Source organism: Nerophis lumbriciformis, linkage group LG01 (assembly GCF_033978685.3).
Source record: "Nerophis lumbriciformis linkage group LG01, RoL_Nlum_v2.1, whole genome shotgun sequence".
In the NCBI taxonomy this organism is placed as follows: domain Eukaryota; kingdom Metazoa; phylum Chordata; class Actinopteri; order Syngnathiformes; family Syngnathidae; genus Nerophis; species Nerophis lumbriciformis.
In genome coordinates this window covers 77,462,270-77,484,569 of record NC_084548.2, presented here as the reverse complement: position 1 = coordinate 77,484,569, position 22,300 = coordinate 77,462,270, and the positions used below count along the sequence as shown (strand labels likewise).

The window sequence follows — 22,300 nt, the reverse complement described above, 5'->3', positions numbered from 1 at the left end:
CGTGTTTGCCAACCATAGAAAAGTTGATCTGCCACACGACGTCTCCTCGTTGTCAACATGACTCGTGTTTGCCAACCATAGAAAAGTTGATCTGCCACACCACGTCTCCTCGTTGTCAACATGACTCGTGTTTGCCAACCATAGAAAAGTTGATCTGCCACACCACGTCTCCTCGTTGTCAACATGACTCGTGTTTGCCAACCATAGAAAAGTTGATCTGCCACACCACGTCTCCTCGTTGTCAACATGACTCGTGTTTGCCAACCATAGAAAAGTTGATCTGCCACACCACGTCTCCTCGTTGTCAACATGACTCGTGTTTGCCAACCATAGAAAAGTTGATCTGCCACACCACGTCTCCTCGTTGTCAACATGACTCGTGTTTGCCAACCATAGAAAAGTTGATCTGCCACACCACGTCTCCTCGTTGTCAACATGACTCGTGTTTGCCAACCATAGAAAAGTTGATCTGCCACACCACGTCTCCTCGTTGTCAACATGACTCGTGTTTGCCAACCATAGAAAAGTTGATCCATCACGTCCTATCAAGGATGACCAAACACTGAATTACATTTTCAATCATCAACTTTCAGTTTCAGTTCCCCATATGACACATTTATAGGTATAGCCAGTGCTAATATTGCTGCCAATCATGTTTTGTTGCGGAAGTTATGTCCTTGATGATGCAATGTGTGACCTCAACTCCTCAAGTTTTTGTATACCTTTTAATAAACAGAATATTTTTTGCTACGTGTGTGAAGTGTAATAATTCGAGGCACTGAAGTACAGTGGAAAATATTGTAAAATGAAAGGAAATATTTGCACTTCTCACTGTTCACCTCTGAACCCATACGATGTGCTAATAAAAGTTCATTGTTTTTTATAATAAAATCACATTTTTATTGCAACATTTAAAAAAAGATGTGATATTTGCAACTTTGACATACGGCTGCAGTTACAGTTGCAAGACGCTAGAGAGCAGTAGTGAGTTTAGTGCAAACTTTTTCCACGTTATGTTACAGCCTTGGAGTAAAAACTTTTGTCCTCAAAATTCTCCACACAATACCCCATAATGACAATGTGTTTTTTGTTTTTTTCCATTTACAAATGTTTTAAAACTAAAAGATGACATGTACATACTGTAAGTATTCAGTACGTTATCTTTGGTGATGTTAGACAAAACTGCCACTGTCTAAATATTATTGTATCTTCACCAACCAGTTATATCAAAAAAATATTTATATTTAGGAAAAACTGCCGGAAAGCAGTGAACGGAGGTGACTGCCTTTGACGCATGCGCAAAGGGGTCGGGCAGCTGGGTGAATCAGGCAGGTATCTTTAATGAACTCTTTAACATATCAGAGCGAAAGATTATTAAGACGATAATTATCGGGCTGATATCAGTAACTGTGGCATCATACCAATGAATTCAATAACATTAATTGTATCCGACAAAAAAGAAAGAAGCTCCTCGAAGGGAGTTTATCCGATCGGTCCGCGCATGCGCGAAGTCTACGTCACTCCCTTTCTAACAATTTATTGAGACGGGGCTTCTGTGACGTCACACCTTTTAACGTTTTATTCATGCGAATAGCTTTCCTCGAAGTAAAAGAAGAATATAAAAATGAAGAATGACTAGATTTAAAAGATCAAGGAGTTTTACCGCCACTTTCACTCCTGTCATTTGCAATGTCTGACGCACGGGGGCGCTACTGACTTTTTTAAATGTTGATTTTTTTGTATAAACGGGGCTCTTAACTTACATTTAATATCTACAGCCTAACAAAGTGTAGACTTTTCATTTGTCAGTGCAGTGAATGATGTGTTTAATGCCAAGGAACTGGTAAAAAAATAAAAAATAATAAAATGAAAGGCGGCTGAGTTCGTTTCTGTACTTTTAGAGTACATACTATATTCTTAAACCACGTTTGTTGTGTATGCAATCTTTTATACAACATTGTTGTTCAAATAAAGATTACAAAAAGAAAGCCATGAAGAAGTAGAACTTCCGTAAACCAATTTGACAGGAAGTGACGGAGCCTTCGCGCATGCGTGGACTGATCAGGTCTAAACTTTCCCCGAGCTCATTATAATAAACAAATAAACAATATTCCTATTTACGATAGAAGAGATTACACTTGGTATATTTATAAAGGATAGCAACCTAGAAATTATTAAGATACATTTTCGATAAATAAAAATCTATAATTCTTAAACTGAAACCCAAATTTTCACATTGGTAAAAAAAAAAGAAAATAAAGCCCTTGAATTATTATCCTTATTGGAGGAATACAAGTTGTTTTAGATGAGCCCATCCATTTGTATTGTCTTTCTTTTTAACTTTTTTGACATAAAATTGTGAATGCTCAACCTCGTTAATGATTTGAATGATTGTAATGTATTCTTGTAATGTATTCTTGTAAAGTATTATTGAAATGTATTATTGTAATGTATTCTTGTAATGTATTCTAATAATGTATTATTGTAAAGTATTATTGTAATGTATTATTGTAAAGTATTATTGTAATTTTAATTACAGCAAGGTGGTCTTGCTGCTGGGCGTTAGGCCTGTCGCACCTCCACCGGCGCCTGTGGTGGACTGTGCATGGCAGGGACGTCCTCTTCCCTGAGGCAGGCCTAAACCGGACCGCATACCAGAAAAGGTTTTGCTGCAGGGTCTTCAGCTGGGGACCACCTCTCATTGATGTTTCGCCCCTTAGCCCAGAACATCTCCTGGTGGCGGGGCAGTGAACAGGGACGTCTCCCTGACACCCCCTGCAGCAAAACCTACTTGGATGTTGCTCCCCAAGCCAGAGCCAGAGCCAGTGGCCAGTAGCTTCCTCTGCTACTTCTGAGAGCTCCTTGGTGGATCTGCTCAGGGTGGCTCCACGTAGTCCCAGGTCCTTGAGCAGGCGTGGTGTTGATCTGCCCACAAAGCCTCTGGCTCCCACCTCCACCGGATACAGTCTCACCCTCCATCCACTTTCTCTGCACTCCGCGACCAGGTCTTCTTTCTCTCGTAGGCAGCTTCCAGTCCCTCCTCCCATGGCACTGTCAGCTCAATCAGTACTTCTGACTTCACAGCTGCAGACCACAGCACCACATCTGGTCTTAAGGTGGTGCTGCATATCTCCTGTGGGAACTGGAGCTGCCTACCCAGGTCCACTTCCATCTTCCACACCGTCCCTGGTGTTAATAGCTTGGCGGGTGTTCTCTTGCTGGAATGTGTCGCGGGTTCCCCCTGCCTTAGGAAGTGGATCCTGCATTGGCTTTCTGCCGGACTCTGGTTGTTTGCCTCCTGCCGACTTTTCTCCAGCACCATCTGAGCCGACCCTGTGTCAGCGCCATTTTGCAGCCTGACAGAACGTGCTGGAGTGAGGCATCGATGGTCCCGCAGAGGTCGCAGGATTGCTCTGTGCCAAGCCATTGGTGGAGGGTTTTTTGGGCTCGAGAGGGTGTCATATGTTGCCCTGAGGAAACTGAGCCGAGCCTGTGGCAGTTTCCAGAAATCTGCCCAGCTGATTGCTCGGTTCGAGACACCCTCCCAAGTTGTCCACCTGTGCCACAGACCTTACTCTGAGCTCCTCCTGCTCAATCCTGGTGACCTCAGCAACAACAAGGTCCTTCCTCTCTTTCCTGCCTGCCTTGGACCATAGGATGGGTGGATCACTCCATCCAGCCTGTCTGGACCATGCCCACGACTTCTTGATGTTGCAGTCTCCCCATCGCCTTCTGGACCTCCTCCTCTCAACTCTGGCCTTTGCATCCGCCACCGCCCTGTCGGAGGAGTCCCTTAGCTCCATCACCAGCCTTGCCTTCTCCTGCCTGTAGCCCAGGGTGATAGATTTCAATTATTGTAAGGTATTATTGGAATGTATTATTGTAATGTATTATTGTAAAGTATTATTGTAATGTATTATTGTAAAGTATTATTGTAAAGTATTATTGTAATGTATTATTGTAAAGTATTATTGTAAAGTATTATTGTAAAGTATTATTGTAAAGTATTATTGTAATATTTTATTGTAAAGTATTATTGTAATGCAGGGCCTTAATGTGTGCTGTTTGTCTTCTACTGTTGTAAACAAACATGGCGTTCATCGTGCAGAGGAAGACAAACTCCAGTTAAAAATACATTTAAAAAATATGTTATCAGTTTTGAAAAGCAGGAAGTTTTGGGTTTCTGCTTAAAACAAGAATGCCTAAATTAAACACTGTCCCCCCCCCCCCCCAAAAAAGAGGAGGACAAGCAGGTGATTTCTTGTTCATTTAATGGAGTGAATCATTAGAAAACATCAACACACACGGAAGAAATCAACCAAGAGACGTGCAGCAAAGTGCTCAGCGGCTTGTGTCACGATCAACTACACACCTGCATGTACAAATACACACCTGCATGTACAAATACACACCTGCATGTACAAATACACACCTGCATGTAGAAGTACACACCTGCATGTAGAAGTACACACCTGAATGTAGAAGTACACACCTGCATGTAGAAGTACACACCTGCATGTAGAAGTACACACCTGCATGTACACCTTCACTGTGCGGTAATAGTATTCATCAATTAGACGTAGAAGTTGATTAGTCATCACTGAAAAGGAAGAATGGAGATGAATGTATGGAACACACTTCTTGTTCCCAAATGACACTGAAGGGAGAATTTTGCCTCTCATTCACAATCCTGATATAGGAACACACCTTTTTATTTGTTGTAAATAAACAACATCGGAGTGGCCCTTTATGGTGTAAGTATACATAGTAACAACATGTACTCCCTTGTAATACATGTTTCCACCACTTGTGGCAGTAATGACAACATCAATCAAACAGAAGTTTCTTAAGTGCAAAAAATGATGACTAAAGTAGTGACGCGGTCTTTTCATTTGCACTTTGATTTGATTAACGGTTTATTTAAGAACCATGTTATTTATTTGTAATTACGTTAGAAAGTGGGACAAGCGGTAGAAAAATGGATGGATGATATATTTATTTTAGCGCTGTGTAATTGTATGTACATTAAAAAAATATATAAAATGTAAGAATATTTCTCATCAGTTCTTTCGAGTCCCTTCGTATGCAGTATATTTTATCCCTATTTATTTTTTATCCCTATTTATTTTTTATATTTGATCCCTATTTATTTTTGTAATCAGCCTGACCTGAGCCTTGATATTGATCTTTGTGATTACCACATGCTTTCATATCTTTTGACAAGGTTTATTTAGTCAATTACAGGTAGATAAATATGATTAAAGAGTAAGATTACTAATTCAGTGCCAATATTTGAGTGTGTTGGAGAAGTTGGGCCCTGAGGTCCAAAAGGTTAAGAACTGCTGACTATGTAATCATTTCACAGACGTTCACTTTTACCTTCAACAACCGGACTGCTAATCATGGTGGACTTGATGAGAGACAACAAAGACTACTTTAGGACTAATGATGATCCAGAACCTTATGTTTTTGAACCTGAATATAAGGAGGATGACCTACAAGTTTTAGAAGCTATGTGCTAAACAGATGCAGCTTTAGTCAAACACTAAGCATCATGTAGCAGTATAATACAACAATCACTTACTGTACAATGTCTGCTATCCCTGGGATAAAGACTGACGGGATGTTTATATCTTCCTGTTTAGATGAAGAATTAATCATAATTCTTACAAAGTGTTAAAAAAAAGGTGCCGCAAACAAGCGTCTTTTTGTGCCTTTCTCGCCATCTCCGGGTCTAAGTTGGATGTCAAAGTTGACCAACTTCTCGGTTTATGTCCACAACCTTCTACTATCCAGGTGAGATGCAGGATTTATCATCTCGGATTAACTTTCACCAACTCAGAGGCCATGCAGCAGGTCAAGGGCTCTGTGATCACGACGCCGCGAAAAGTAGTTCCTCGGTGTTGGCGCAAATAGTAACAATATATTAATATTCAGGTCACAACATGTAAATGAAGCACTGTTGGTGTTTCTTTAGAGGGCTTTATGGGCAGAATGGTACTTGCATTAGCTACATGGTTAGCCACCTCCTACTTGCCGTATTTTATGATTTAGAATGCATTAAAAAAAACATTTGTTTTTGTCTTAAATAATGATTGTGAATGATAGGCAAAATTCCTCCAAAAAAGTTCCCCTTTAAGAATGTGAAGACAGTTGTTGAATGTACTTGAGTTCATCAGCCTCACAGCTTCAAAGTCAACAAGTCAAATTGTTGCTCATAGAAGAGTCAAATGAAACATAGAAGAGTCAAATGAAACATAGAAGAGTCAAATGAAACATAGAAGAGTCAAATGAAACATAGAAGAGTCAAATGAAACATGTCTTTTACAGAAACATTAACCTTTTTTTTGTTTCCTTTCACGTCAACATCACTTAGAGCAGGGGTGTCCAAACTTGTCCCTTGGGGGTGGGCTCAAAAATGTTATTACATACATTCAGGTATATATATATATAAAATAGATGTATATACACATACATACATACATACATATATATATATACACACACACACAAAAATATATATATATGTGTATATATATATACAAACCCCGTTTCCATATGAGTTGGGAAATTGTGTTAGATGTAAATATAAACAGAATACAATGATTTGCAAATCCTTTTCAAGCCATATTCAGTTGAATATGCTACAAAGACAACATATTTGATGTTCAAACTGATTAACATTTTTTTTTTTGCAAATAATCATTAACTTTAGAATTTGATGGCAGCAACACGTGACAAAGAAGTTGTGAAAGGTGGCAATAAATACTGATAAAGTTGAGGAATGCTCATCAAACACTTATTTGGAACATCCCACAGGTGTGCAGGCTAATTGGGAACAGGTGGGTGCCATGATTGGGTATAAAAGTAGATTCCGTGAAATGCTCAGTCATTCACAAACAAGGATGGGGCGAGGGTCACCACTTTGTCAACAAATGCGTGAGCAAATTGTTGAACAGTTTAAGAAAAACCTTTCTCAAGCAGCTATTGCAAGGAATTTAGGGATTTCACCATCTACGCTCCGTAATATCATCAAAGGGTTCGGAGAATGTGGAGAAATCACTGCACGTAAGCAGCTAAGCCCGTGACCTTCCATCCCTCAGGCTGTACTGCACCAACAAGCGACATCAGTGTGTAAAGGATATCACCACATGGGCTCAGGAACACTTCAGAAAACCACTGTCAGTAACTACAGTTGGTCGCTACATCTGTAAGTGCAAGTTAAAACTCTCCTATGCAAGGCGAAAACCGTTTATCAACAACACCCAGAAACGCCGTCGGCTTCGCTGGGCCTGAGCTCATCTAAGATGGACTGATACAAAGTGGAAAAGTGTTCTGTGGTCTGACGAGTCCACATTTCAAATTGTTTTTGGAAACTATGGACGTCGTGTCCTCCGGACCAAAGAGGAAAAGAACCATCCGGATTGTTCTAGGCGCAAAGTGTAAAAGGCAGCATGTGTGATGGTATGGGGGTGTATTAGTGCCCAAGACATGGGTAACTTACACATCTGTGAAGGCACCATTAATGCTGAAAGGTACATACAGCTTTTGGAGCAACATATGTTGTTATCATGGACGCCCCTGCTTATTTCAGCAAGACGATGCCATCATTCATGGTAAAAGAGTGAGGGTACTAGACTGGCCTGCCTGTAGTCCAGACCTGTCTCCCATTGAAAATGTGTGACGCATTATGAAGCCTAAAATAGCACAACGGAGACCCCCGGACTGTTGAACAACTTAAGCTGTACATCAAGCAAGAATGGGAAAGAATTCCACTTCAAAAATGTGTCTCCTCAGTTCCCAAACGTTTATTGAGTGTTGTTAAAAGGAAAAGCCATGTAACACAGTGGTGAACATGCCCTTTCCCAACTACTTTGGCACGTGTTGCAGCCATGAAATTCTAAGTTCATTATTATTTGCAAAAAAAAATAAAGTTTATGAGTTGGAACATCAAATATGTTGTCTTTGTAGCATATTCAATTGAATATGGCTTGAAAAGGATTTGCAAATCATTGTATTCCGTTTATATTTACATCTAACACAATTTCCCAACTCATATGGAAACGGGGTTTGTATATATACACGTGTGTGTATATATATATATATATATATATATATATATATATATATATACACACATACGTGTATATACATATACACACACATTCAGCGAGCAGGTTGTGTTATGTGTGACCATGTCTGCTGACATTTTGCTCTTATTCTTATTTTTTTTGCACTTTGACTTGGGAAGGTTGTTTGCATTGGGTCATATAAGTTAATGCTGTGCAGAGCATCATTAAAGGTCATTGAGCTGAATTACTCACGTTGACCACTAGATAGTTTGGACACCCCTGATTTAAAGAGTTAGTGCTGTGAAATACTGATTGCAACTTGTAGGTTAGGATTGGTATTGAGTAGAGGAGAAAGGCATGTTGTGATGGGAAGAGAGAGATCTGTGCTGCTGCTGCCACCACACACACACACACGCACACACACACACACACACACACAATTAAAAAAAATCAGTTTGCAATATGCGTCCAGGTCCGTCATACCTTGCTGCGGAAGAGGGGCTTGGCACCGGGGCCACAGTACTCGTTGTAAATGAGCTTGAAGAGGAAGAGGTGGAAGAGCGTGATGAGCGAGGCCACGCTGAACCAGAAGAGGAAGGGCAGGCCCGGGTACCTGTTGGCCATGTGCTCCTCGTGGGCCAGGATGGCCTTCAGGTGCAGCGTGTGGCGCAGGTCCTGCAGGTGGCGCAGGTCGGGGGAGATGTAGAGCAGCGGGGTGATGGGCTGCGTGACCATGACGGGGAAGGTGTGACCCTTGACCTCCGAGGTGAGCTCCACGGGCTCGTTGAGGCAGCCGGCCTCGCAGGCGTACAGCTTGACGGGCTTCTCCTGCGGCTTGACGGACACGTGGAGGAAGGGCTTGCCCTCGCCGTCCAGCAGGACCGCCAGGTTGATGAGGTCCCGGTTGTAGCGGATCCCCCTCAGGGCGTAGCTGTTGTGCAGCACGTCCGGGTCCGCCTGGAACTGCAGGTGGTTCTCCGTGAACTGCAGACCCCCGAAGCTGAGCGCCATGCCCTGCATGGCCCCGTGGGCGCCGGCCGCCACCAGCGCCTTGCAGCCGCGCTTCTGCAGCGTCAGGGTCCAGAGCGTGACCAGCTGCAGGATCTGGGCGGCGCTGCTCACCCGCTCGGGCCACAGGTTCTCGGCGTGCATGGTGGCGTGGCCGCTGAAGCAGTGGTCGGCGTAGTTGAGGCTGGACTCCAGGGCGCCGCGCTCCTCGCTGCCCAGCCGCCGCTCCAGCAAGGGAGCCGCCCAGGACGACAGCATGTAGTAGAGCGTGGCGTTCACCGTGCGGCTCGACGGCGTGTGCGAGTCTGTGATCTTCCTCATCTCCACGCCTGCACGGGGGAAGAAGAATCAACTCATTCACTGCACTGACCTGACAACTACAGCGCTAATCGCTAGCTGATAACTAAGGCTGCAGCTAACGATTATTTTTCTATCGATTAATCTATAGATTATTTTTTCGATTAATCGGTTAATCTATAGATTATTTTTTTCGATTAATCTATAGATTATTTTTTTCCGATTAATCTATAGATTATTTTTCCTTTTACCGATTATTTTTTTTATTTAAAATGAAGATGAAAAAATAAATGTAGGCCAGTTTTTTCAAAAGGCATGGCTTTTATTTACAAAAAAAAAAGTATGGCCACTCAGTCAACATTGACAACAACATGACAAAATATTCTGTAACAATGTAAACATTTAACAAAATTAAAAGTAGCTTATTTGCTTTTAATGTGCAAATATAAAAGTAAACATCCAGTGCAAATCTTAATATTCTGCAATAGTATAAGCATTTCAAAAGTAAAAGTATTGCTTATTTTGCTTTAAAATGTGCAAAAATAAAGATAAACATCCAATTCAAAAAAGTGCAAAACGGAAATATTCTGTAACAACAGTGGAAACATTTCAACAAAAGTAAAACTTTTGCTTATTTTGCTTAATAACACAACAATGATAGTATGATTAAAGTGAAAGTTAATTGTTCGTTTGTACATAGTATACGTAATTGTTAATGTTGTCTCAGAGCGAAATGGTGCTTTAGTTTATGAATTTACAACACAGATACAAATGACACATTCATGTTTTTGTGTAATGATGACAACGTATACTCACGCGGACGATTGACTAGTTGATGGTGATGGCAAGAACGCTGCCGTTGTGCTGCTATGATAGGCCATTTCCGCTCAACACAGTGTGCATACAACAACATTATTAGCAGAGGTGGGTAGAGTAGCCAGAAATTGTACTCAAGTAAGAGTACTGTTACTTTAGAGATTTATTACTCAAGTAAAAGTAAGGAGTATTCACCCAAATATTTACTTGAGTAAAAGTAAAAAGTATGTTGTGAAAAAACTACTCAAGTACTGAGTAACATACACACACATATCATATATATATATATATATATATATATATATATATATGTATATATATATACACACACACACACACACACACCTACACACACACACACATATATATATATATATATATATATATATATATATATATATACATACATTGATATATACAGTATATAATTTATATTTATTTATTTTGCCGTTTTTGTTTACATGTTAAAGGTGTTTTAATGAATATACATGCATGTTTAACATATAGATTCCTTTCTTTCATGAAGACAAGAATATAAGTTGGTGTATTACCTGATTCTGATGACTTGCATTGATTGTAATCAGACAGTAGTGATGATAACGTCCACGTTTTCAAATGGAGGAGAAAAAAAGTTCCTCCTTTCTGTCTAATACCACATGAAAGTGGTTGGTTTTTGGCATCTTATTTGTCCACCTTCCATATTCGTTTTTATACCCTTTACAAGAAATACATTGGCGGCAAACTCCGTAGCTTGCTAGCTTGTTTGCGCTGGCTTTCGGAGACTCTTATTTTGAAAGCACAGGCGCGATGGAGCGGGACTTTTATTGTGAAGACAGGAACTGTGCAGTCAGTCTTTACAGTTGAAATAAAAAAGGGTCTTTTTTCCTTCACACTTTTGATTGATTGATTGGAACTTTTATTAGTAGATTGCACAGTACAGTACATATTCCGTACAATTGACCACTAAATGGTAACACCCGAAGTTAGCTCGGAGCCAGTCAGGTCATGTGACCCCTGGCTCTGTTTGATTGGTCCAACGTCACCAGTGACTGCATCTGATTGGTGGAACGAAGTGAAACGTCACCAGCAAGGCAGGCACTTTGAAGGTCTGTCTGACAGACCAAAACAAACAAAGCGTGCATTAACAGATCGATAAAAATTAGTAGCGAGTAGCGAGCTGAATGTAGATAAAAGTAGCGGAGTAAAAGTAGCGGAGTAAAAGTAGCGTTTCTTCTTAGGCCGTTTATTGAAATACTCCCACACTTTTGACGACTTTTGGCGTGCTTTTTTCCCCTCGCTCGCACCGCTCGCATCGTCTGCTTTGCGCTCCGCCATGACGGTAGTGTGACGTAAATATGCGACGCGTCGACGAACAAAAACATCCTCGACGTATTTACGTAACCGATGACGTCGACTATGTCGACGCGTCGTTTCAGCCCTACTGATAACCAGGGGGTGGTCAATCGCTAGCTGATAACCAACACACTATTTGCTAGCTGACAACTACAGGTGTTAATTGCTAGCGGACAACGAGAGTAGGGCTGCCGATATTATCGGCCGATAAATGCTTTAAAATTATCGGTATCGGTTTCGTTATTATCGGTATCGGTTTTTAAAAGTAAAATGTATGACGTTTTTAAAAGGCCGCTGTGTACACGGACGAAGGGAGAAGTACAGAGAGACAATAAACCTTAATGGCACTTCCTTTACGTGCATGCCATCCCAGTCACATAATATCTACCGGCTTTACTCATTACGAATTGATGCAAGACATACAGGTCACACTGAGGGTGGCCGTATAAACAAGTTTAACACTGTTACAAATATGCGCCACACTGTGAACCCACACTAAGAATGACAAACACATTTCGGGAGAACTTCCGCACCGTAACACAACATAAACACAACAGAACAAACACCCAGAATCCCTTGTAGTACTAACTCTTCCGGGACGCTACAATATAAAGCCCCCGCTAACCCCGACACCCCCACCTCAACCTCCTCATAGTCTCTCTCAGGGAGAGCATGTCCCAAATTCCAAGCTGCTGTTTGGATAGATAGATAGATAGATAGATAGTACTTTATTGATTCCTTCAGGAGAGTTCCCTCAGGAAAATTAAAATTCCAGCAGCAGTATACAGAATTGAGATCGAATTTAAAAAGTAAAAAGTAAATAATGGGGGTATAAATGGAAACAGAATAGAAAAAAATTACAATAAGAATAAAAATAAAAAGCAACAATGAGTATAAAAATATAACAGTAAAATAAGAGTATAACAAGAGAAACTAGGCAGTAGTGACCATGTTATGAAAAAGTATTGCACTGTTATTGTTTTGAGGCATGTTAAAAAAAACATAATGCACTTTGTGACTTGAATAATAAATATGGCAGTGCCATGTTGCCATTTTTTTCCCATAACTTGAGTTGATTTATTTTGGAAAACCTTGTTACATTGTTTCATGCATTCAGCGGGGCATCACAACTAAATGAGGCATAATAATGTGTTCATTCCACCACTGTATATATCGATATCGCTTGATATCGGTATCGGTAATTAAGAGTTGGACAATATCGGAATATCGGATATCGGTAAAAAAGCCATTATTGGACATCTCTAAACGAGAGTGTTAATCATTAGCTGACAACGACAGTGTTAATCCCTAGTTTATAACTAACACACTATTTGCTAGCAGACAACTACAGTGTGAATTACTAGCTGTCGCTAGCTGACAACTAGACTGTTAGTCACTAGCTGACAACTAGACTGTTAGTCACTAGCTGACACTGTTAGTCACTAGCTGACAACTAGACTGTTAGTCACTAGCTGACACTGTTAGTCACTAGCTGACAACTAGACTGTTAGTCACTAGCTGACAACTAGACTGTTAGTCACTAGCTGACACTGTTAGTCACTAGCTGACAACTACACTGTTAGTCACTAGCTGACAACTACACTGTTAGTCACTAGCTGACAACTAGACTGTTAGTCACTAGCTGACACTGTTAGTCACTAGCTGACAACTAGACTGTTAATCACTGGCTGACAACTAGACTGTTAATCGCTAGCTGACAACTAGACTGTTAATCACTGGCTGACAACTAGACTGTTAATCGCTAGCTGACAACTAGACTGTTAATCTCTGGCTGATAACTAGACTGTTAATCACTAACTGACAACTAGACTGTTAATCACTAGCTGACAACTAGACTGTTAATCGCTAGCTGACAACTAGAGTGTTAATCGCTAGCTGACAACTAGACTGTTAATCGCTAGCTGACAACTAGATTGTTAATCACTAGCTGACAACTAGATTGTTAATCACTAGCTGAAAACTAGACTGTTAATCGCTGGCTGATAACTAGACTGTTAATCACTAACTGACAACTAGACTGTTAATCACTAGCTGACAACTAGACTGTTAATCACTAGCTGACAACTAGACTGTTAGTCGCTAGCTGACAACTAGACTGTTAGTCGCTAGCTGACAACTAGACTGTTAATCGCTAGCTGACAACTAGAGTTTTAATCGCTAGCTGACAACTAGAGTGTTAATCGCTAGCTGACAACTAGACTGTTAATCGCTAACTGACAACTAGATTGTTAATCACTAACTGACAACTAGACTGTTAATCGCTAGCTGACAACTAGACTGTTAATCACTAGCTGACAACTAGACTGTTAATCGCTAGCTGACAACTAGAGTGTTAATCGCTAGCTGACAACTAGACTGTTAATCGCTAGCTGACAACTAGAGTGTTAATCCCTAGCTGACAACTAGACTGTTAATGCATAGCTGACAACTAGACTGTTAATCCATAGCTGACAACTAGACTGTTAATCACTAGCTGACAACTAGACTGTTAATCACTAGCTGACAACTAGACTGTTAATCGCTAGCTGACAACTAGACTGTTAATCGCTGGCTGATAACTAGACTGTTAATCACTAGCTGACAACAAGACTGTTAGTCGCTAGCTGACAACTAGACTGTTAATCGCTAGCTGACAACTAGACTGTTAATTGCTAGCTGACAACTAGAGTGTTAATCGCTAGCTGACAACTAGACTGTTAATCGCTAGCTGACAACTAGACTGTTAATCACTAGCTGACAACTAGACTGTTAATCACTAGCTGACAACAAGACTGTTAGTCGCTAGCTGACAACAAGACTGTTAATCGCTAGCTGACAACTAGAGTTTTAATCGCTAGCTGACAACTAGAGTGTTAATCGCTAGCTGACAACTAGACTGTTAATCGCTAGCTGACAACAAGACTGTTAGTCGCTAGCTGACAACAAGACTGTTAATCGCTAGCTGACAACTAGAGTTTTAATCACTAGCTGACAACTAGAGTGTTAATCGCTAGCTGACAACTAGACTGTTAATCACTAGCTGACAACTAGACTGTTAATCGCTAGCTGACAACTAGAGTGTTAATCCCTAGCTGACAACTAGACTGTTAATCGCTAGCTGACAACTAGACTGTTAATCGCTAGCTGACAACTAGACTGTTAATCACTAGCTGACAACTAGACTGTTAATCGCTAGCTGGCATCTAAGACGCCAGCTGGCAAGTAGCACGCCAATCACTAGCTGACAAGTAGCACGCTAATTATATACATAATTATAGCTGAAAAGTAGAGTGTTAATTGCTAGCTGACAACTAGACTGTTAATCACTAGCTGACAACTAGACTGTTAATCACTGGCTGATAACTAGACTGTTAATCACTAACTGACAACTAGACTGTTAATCACTAGCTGACAACTAGACTGTTAGTCGCTAGCTGACAACTAGACTGTTAATCGCTAGCTGACAACTAGACTGTTAATCGCTAACTGACAACTAGATTGTTAATCACTAGCTGACAACTAGACTGTTAATCGCTAGCTGACAACTAGACTGTTAATCGCTAACTGACAACTAGATTGTTAATCACTAGCTGACAACTAGACTGTTAATCGCTAGCTGACAACTAGACTGTTAATCACTAACTGACAACTAGACTGTTAATCACTAGCTGACAACTAGACTGTTAGTCGCTAGCTGACAACTAGACTGTTAGTCGCTAGCTGACAACTAGACAGTCGCTGGCTGACAACTAGAGTTTTAATCGCTAGCTGACAACTAGAGTGTTAATCGCTAGCTGACAACTAGACTGTTAATCGCTAACTGACAACTAGAGTGTTAATCGCTAGCTGACAACTAGACTGTTAATCACTAGCTGACAACTAGACTGTTAATCACTAGCTGACAACTAGACTGTTAATCGCTAGCTGACAACTAGACTGTTAATCGCTAGCTGACAACTAGACTGTTAATCGCTAGCTGACAACTAGAGTGTTAATCACTAGCTGAAAACTAGACTGTTAATCACTAGCTGACAACTAGACTGTTAATCGCTAGCTGACAACTAGACTGTTAATCGCTAGCTGACAACTAGACTGTTAATCACTAGCTGAAAACTAGACTGTTAATCACTAGCTGACAACTAGACTGTTAATCGCTAGCTGACAACTAGAGTGTTAATCACTAGCTGAAAACTAGATTGTTAATCACTAGCTGACAACTAGACTGTTAATCACTAGCTGACAACTAGACTGTTAATCGCTAGCTGACAACTAGAGTGTTAATCGCTAGCTGACAACTAGACTGTTAATCGCAAGCTGACAACTAGACTGTTAATCGCTAGCTGACAACTAGAGTGTTAATCGCAAGCTGACAACTAGAGTGTTAATCGCTAGCTGACAACTAGACTGTTAATCACTAGCTGACAACTAGACTGTTAATCGCTAGCTGGCATCTAAGACGCCAGCTGGCAAGTAGCACGCCAATCTCTAGCTGACAAGGAGCACGCTAATTATATACATAATTATAGCTGCAAAGTAGAGTGTTAATTGCTAGCTGACAAGAGAAAAGCTATAAAAAGTTGAAAAGTGTGTAGCTGAAGTTGTGGTGTCCAAGTAAGAACTCACCAGATGAGTTTGCTAAGTATAGAAAGGAGCTGAAATGTTTGAATGAAAGAAGCTGCTGTTCTAAATGTGACCACTGGATGTCGCAAGAGCCATTCTTTGTATCCCCTGCCCTAGTGTGCATGACTTCAGAGGGGGTGGAGCTATGTAGCAACACTTCCTGTTTGGACACTCGGTGCTTATTAGTGATTATATACAACATGAGGATTGTTACCTTCTTGCCTTGATTGTCAAACATGTTGGCAATGTGACATTTCTAGGTCTAAATAAGATTGATCCCCTCCTGACTTCACGTGTGTTGAATGAAATGAGTTTAGTTGCAGATGATGTACAGAACAAACCATATGTTAGGAATATTAGTCAATTACAATAAGAGTTAAATGTTGATATTATTATTCATTTCATTTTCTGATAGATTACAAGTTAACACCAATGGGAGCATTTTAAAACTCTGTCAAGACTTAATTCCACCTACTTGACCGATGAACATGATCACATTATTTATTCAGAAAGTATAAATGACAACAAATGAAGATAGAATATTATAAACCGCAACATTTGAAAAAAAATTATTTGTACATTGTCAGAATGTGCTATTCTGTTTTTAAACAAAGAAAACTATCTGAAGTTGTCTTTATATTTAAGTTACTGATATTGTTTATTCACACTGTGTTTTTATATTGTATATTATATTAGATGTCATTTCTGATATTTCAACTGTGTTGTGAAACACTTTTTTTGTCTGTGAAATGTGCAAGACAAATAAATGGTACTTACTCCATGTGGCCCCCGAGCTAAATGGTAAATAAAATGGTAAATGGGTTATACTTGTATAGCGCTTTTCTGCCTTTTTTAAGGAACTCAAAGCACTTTGACACTATTTCTACATTCACACACTGATGGAGGGAGCTGCCATGCAAGGCGCTAACCATGGCCATCAGGAGCAAGGGTAAAGTGTCTTGCTCAAGGACACAACGGACGTGACAAGGATGGTACAAGGTGGGGATTGAACCAGTAACCCTCCCTCTCCCAACTTCGCCACGCCGTCCCCTAAAATGACTTTGACACCCCTGATCTAGAGATTTATGTGTTGAATAAAAAATGTGCAAAATGAATCATACAAACCCCGTTTCCATATGAGTTGGGAAATTGTGTTAGATGTAAATATAAACAGAATGCAATGATTTGCAAATCATTTTCAACCCATATTCAGTTGAATATGCTACAAAGACAACATATTTGATGTTCAAACTCATAAACTTTTTTTTTTTTTGCAAATAATAATTAACACGTGCCAAAGTAGTTGGGAAAGGGCATGTTCACCACTGTGTTACATCACCTTTTCTTTTTACAACACTCAATAAACGATTGGGAACTGAGGAAACTAATTGTTGAAGCTTTGAAAGTGGAATTCTTTCCCATTCTTGTTTTATGTAGAGCTTCAGTCGTTCAACAGTCCGGGGTCTCCGCTGTCGTATTTTACGCTTCATAATGCGCCACACATTTTCGAGGGGAGACAGGTCTGGACTGCAGGCGGGCCAGGAAAGTACCCACACTCTTTTTTTACGAAGCCACGCTGTTGTAACACGTGCTGAATGTGGCTTGGCATTGTCTTGCTGAAATAAGCAGGGGCGTCCATGAAAAAGACAGCGCTTAGATGGCAGCATATGTTGTTCCAAAACCTGTATGTACCTTTCAGCATTAATGGTGCCTTCACAGATGTGTAAGTTACCCATGCCTTGGGCACTAATACACCCCCATACCATCACAGATGTTGGCTTTTGAACTTTGCGTCGATAACAGTCTGGATGGTTCGCTTCCCCTTTGGTCCGGATGACACGATGTCGAATATTTCCAAAAACAATTTGAAATGTGGACTCGTCAGACCACAGAACACTTTTCCACTTTGCATGAGTCCATCTTAGATGATCTCGGGCCCAGAGAAGCCGGCGACGTTTCTGGGCGTTGTTGATAAATGGCTTTGGCTTTGCATAGTAGAGCTTTAACTTGCACTTACAGATGTAGCGACCAACTGTATTTAGTGACAGTGGTTTTCTGAAGTGTTCCTGAGCCCATGTGGTGATATCCTTTAGAGATTGATGTGGGTTTTTGATACAGTGCCGTCTGAGGGATGGAAGGTCACGGTCATTCAATGTTGGTTTCCGGCCATGCCGCTTACGTGGAGTGATTTCTCCACATTCTCTGAACCTTTTGATGATATTATGGAGCGTAGATGTTGAAATCTCTAAATTTCTTGCAATTGCACTTTGAGAAACGTTGTTCTTAAACTGTTTGACTATTTGCTCACGCAGTTGTGGACAAAGGGGTGTACCTCGCCCCATCCTTTCTTGTGAAAGACTGAGCATTTTTGGGGAAGCTGTTTTTATACCCAATCATGGCACCCACCTGTTCCCAATTAGCCTGCACACCTGTGGGATGTTCCAAATAAGTGTTTGATGAGCATTCCTCAACTTTATCAGTATTTATTGCCACCTTTCCCAACTTCTTTGTCACGTGTTGCTGGCATCAAATTCTAAAGTTAATGATTATTTGCACACAAAAAAAGTTTATCAGTTTGAACTTTAAATATGTTGTCTTTGTAGCATATTCAACTGAATATGGGTTGAAAATGATTTGCAAATCATTGTATTCCGTTTATATTTACATCTAACACAATTTCCCAACTCTTTTGGAAACGGGTTTGTATTTTTAACATTTGTAACAAATGTTAAAATGTTTTTAAAGGGTTAAAAAAAAGTATATTGCTTTTGAAAGTGAAAAATATGAAAATGGTTGAATTTATGGACAGCCTTGCTGGAGTTACTAACATGATTAAGTGCAGTTTTGAGACGGTAACTCACCGGAAATGAAGAGGTCCATCCAGGCCTGTTGGTGGTCTATGACCAGGTCGTCCACATTTGCCTTCAGCAGCTCTACGAGCTCTTTTTTGGCTTCATCCCTCAGGCTCACAAAGGTCTCGTCCAGCTTCGAAGGCTCGATGGGCTGCGAAGTCCTCACCACAGACACGATGTTGTCTGTGTACTCGGAGTTGGGAAAGACCTGGATCCTGCCGCTCAGCTTCTTGGTGACCACCACCACCAGCACCATGCGGTTCTTCTCCAGGGACACTCTCCCCGACGCCAGGACGATCTCCTTGTTCTCCACTTTGTCCACGCTGGTGGAGAACTTTCTGTCAAAGTCTGTGGTTTTGGAGGACACCTCGAAGGTGGCCGGCTTGTCAGTGGGGTTGTTGATGTGGACTCTCTGAAGATAGACGTTGTGTCGGCTCCTGTGGGCGATAAACTCCTCTCTGATGGTGACGCAGCCCCGGGAGGACTGCACCGCCGCCCGTGCGGCACAGCGGACCGATAGCACGGATCCTTTCCGGAACCACATCATGGTCGCCCGTGCTTCAGTCTGCTTTCCCTCCAGATGAACGCTCGCGATGGGGGAATAATCCGCCTGGTGGACCGGGGCTGACCCGGGCTGTGAGGAGGACGCCACCCACAGTCTGTTGGCGTCAGTGTCAATAAGAATATGGCCGTTGCCCGTGACAAAGGGTGTGTCCACTTGTTCCTGGGATGTGCTGTACAAACCCTCCCCACGTTCCACAAGGGACTTCCACCTGTGGATCTCCGCCTCCAGACACAGTCCCGCCGCCCCGCCCGGCATGGCCGAGCCGCTAAAGAAGCGCCACTTGCGCTCGGCACCCAGGTACCAGTAGAAGATGAGGAAGATGAGCAGTCCCAGGATCATTCTTCTAGCCCAGCTGCTCGAGAGCAAGCCGGGGAGACCCTTCAGTCGCTGCTGGAGCCACATTGTTGACATACCACTTCAAAGTCACAAATAGATGCAGTTATAGAAAGTCATTGTTGGAAATACAACTTGAAAGTCACAAATAGAAGCAGTTCTAGAAAGTCATTGTTGGAAATACAACTTGAAAGTCACAAATGGAAGCAGTTCTAGAAAGTCATTGTTGGAAATACAACTTGAAAGTCAGAAATAGAAGCAGTTCTAGAAAGTCATTGTTGGAAATACAACTTGAAAGTCACCAATAGAAGCAGTTCTAGAAAGTCATTGTTGGAAATACAACTTGAAAGTCACAAATAGAAGCAGTTCTAGAAAGTCACCGACTGCTAGCATGTTTGCTAAAGTGGCTAAGCTAGCGACATGCTACATTGGCTAAGCTAGCGACGTAGTGGAAGCTGCGTTATGTCCATGCTGCCATCTTCACCACAAAGTCACAGCTGTGTCACATGACAGGCTTTTTTTGTGTCCTTTTAAACACTCACGCGTCACATTGATCATTCTTCACCAACTGCTGCTAGTCGCCGCTGACACTTCCGCTTTTTGCAACTGTCGCAAAGCCAGGCGTCGTAAAGTTAGCCGCAAGGTCGTAATTATCGTAGGTGAACGTCATCGGCATGTTGTAAGGGTACGCAGCATGGAGCGCTACTGCCTACTGGCGCTGACGAGACGCGGGGCCGCCATCTTGGAGTGGTGATCCGCTCCACTCAGTGCAATTCATTTGGCAGGAGCAATGAACTGTCAGCGCATTTAATTCATTTTACCTCACTGAATACCACTGATTTTCACGCGCTTTTTTGTCATACGTGCAGCTATGATAAAGGACACATGTTTGATTATTCATAGTTTGCTTAACAGTAATAGAATATTCTTATATGCTAAAGTGACCAGACGTCCCAGATCAAAACTGGGAATATAATCCCAGAGAAGGGTCATCTTTTTTTAAATTGAAGAAACAATATGATTAGGTTATACAGTGGGGCAAAAAAGTATTTAGTCAGCCACCAATTGTGCAAGTTCTCCCACTTAAAATGATGACAGAGGCCTGTAATTTTCAACATAGGTACACTTCAACTGTGAGAGACAGAATGTGAAAAAAAATTCAGGAATTCACATTGTAGGATTTTTAAAGAATTTATTTGTAAATTATGGTGGAAAATAAGTATTTGGTCACTTCAAACAAGGAAGATCTCTGGCTCTCACAGACCTGTAACTTCTTCTTTAAGAAGCTCTTCTGTCCTCCACTCGTTACCTGTATTAATGGCACCTGTTTGAACTCTTTATCTGTATAAAAGACACCTGTCCACAGCCTCAAACAGTCAGACTTCAAACTCCACTATGGCCAAGACCAAAGAGCTGTCGAAGGACACCAGGAAAATAATTGTAGACCTGCACCAGACTGTGAAGAGGGAATCTACAATAGGCAAGCAGCTTGGTGTGAAAAAATCATCTGTGGGAGCAATTATCAGAAAATGGAAGACATACAAGACCACTGATAATCTCCCTCGATCTGGGGCTCCACGCAATATCTCATCCCGTGGGGTTAAAATGATCATGAGAACGGTGAGCAAAAATCCCAGAACCACACGGGGGGACCTGGTGAATGACCTGCAGAGAGCTGGGACCAAAGTAACAAAGGTTACCATCAGTAACACACTACGCCGACAGGGAATCAAATCCTGCAGTGCCAGACGTGTCCCCCTGCTTAAGCCAGTGCATGTCCAGGCCCGTCTGAAGTTTGCCAGAGAGCACATGGATGATACAGCAGAGGATTGGGAGAATGTCATGTGGTCAGATGAAACCAAAATAGAACTTTTTGGTATAAACTCAACTCGTCGTGTTTGGAGGAAGAAGAATACTGAGTTGCATCCCAAGAACACCATACCTACTGTGAAGCATGGGGGTGGAAACATGCTTTGGGGCTGTTTTTCTGCTAAGGGGACAGGCCGACTGATCCGTGTTAAGGAAAGAAGGAATGGGGCCATGTATCGTGAGATTTTGAGCCAAAACCTCCTTCCATCAGTGAGAGCTTTGAAGATGAAACGTGGCTGGGTCTTCCAGCATGACAATGATCCCAAACACACCGCCCGGGCAACGAAGGAGTGGCTCCGTAAGAAGCATTTGAAAGTCCTGGAGTGGCCTAGCCAGTCTCCAGACCTCAACCCCATAGAAAATCTGTGGAGGCGACAGCCCCAAAACATCACTGCTCTCGAGATCTGCATGGAGGAATGGGCCAAAATACCAGCTACTGTGTGTGCAAACCTGGTAAAGACCTATAGTAATCGTTTGACCTCTGTTATTGCCAACAAAGGTTATATTACAAAGTA

General features: G+C 41.5%; 1 protein-coding gene and 1 long non-coding RNA gene across 2 annotated transcripts; both read right to left on the bottom strand.

The window, feature by feature from the left end:
• Positions 1-3,616: 3,616 nt before the first annotated feature.
• On the bottom strand, positions 3,617-20,517 carry kiaa2013 (KIAA2013 ortholog). The gene is made up of 3 exons (XM_061973232.2): positions 19,028-20,517; positions 8,556-9,409; positions 3,617-3,825 (listed from the first exon to the last, which is right to left on the bottom strand). The coding sequence occupies exons 1-3, from the start codon at positions 19,992-19,994 to the stop codon at positions 3,748-3,750; spliced, it is 1,899 nt and encodes a 632-aa protein (XP_061829216.1). The 5' UTR covers positions 19,995-20,517; the 3' UTR covers positions 3,617-3,747.
• LOC140679424 (uncharacterized) lies at positions 4,255-6,425 on the bottom strand. The gene is made up of 2 exons (XR_012050833.1): positions 4,433-6,425; positions 4,255-4,392 (listed from the first exon to the last, which is right to left on the bottom strand). It is a non-coding gene; the product is annotated as an uncharacterized lncRNA (long non-coding RNA).
• Positions 20,518-22,300: the final 1,783 nt, after the last annotated feature.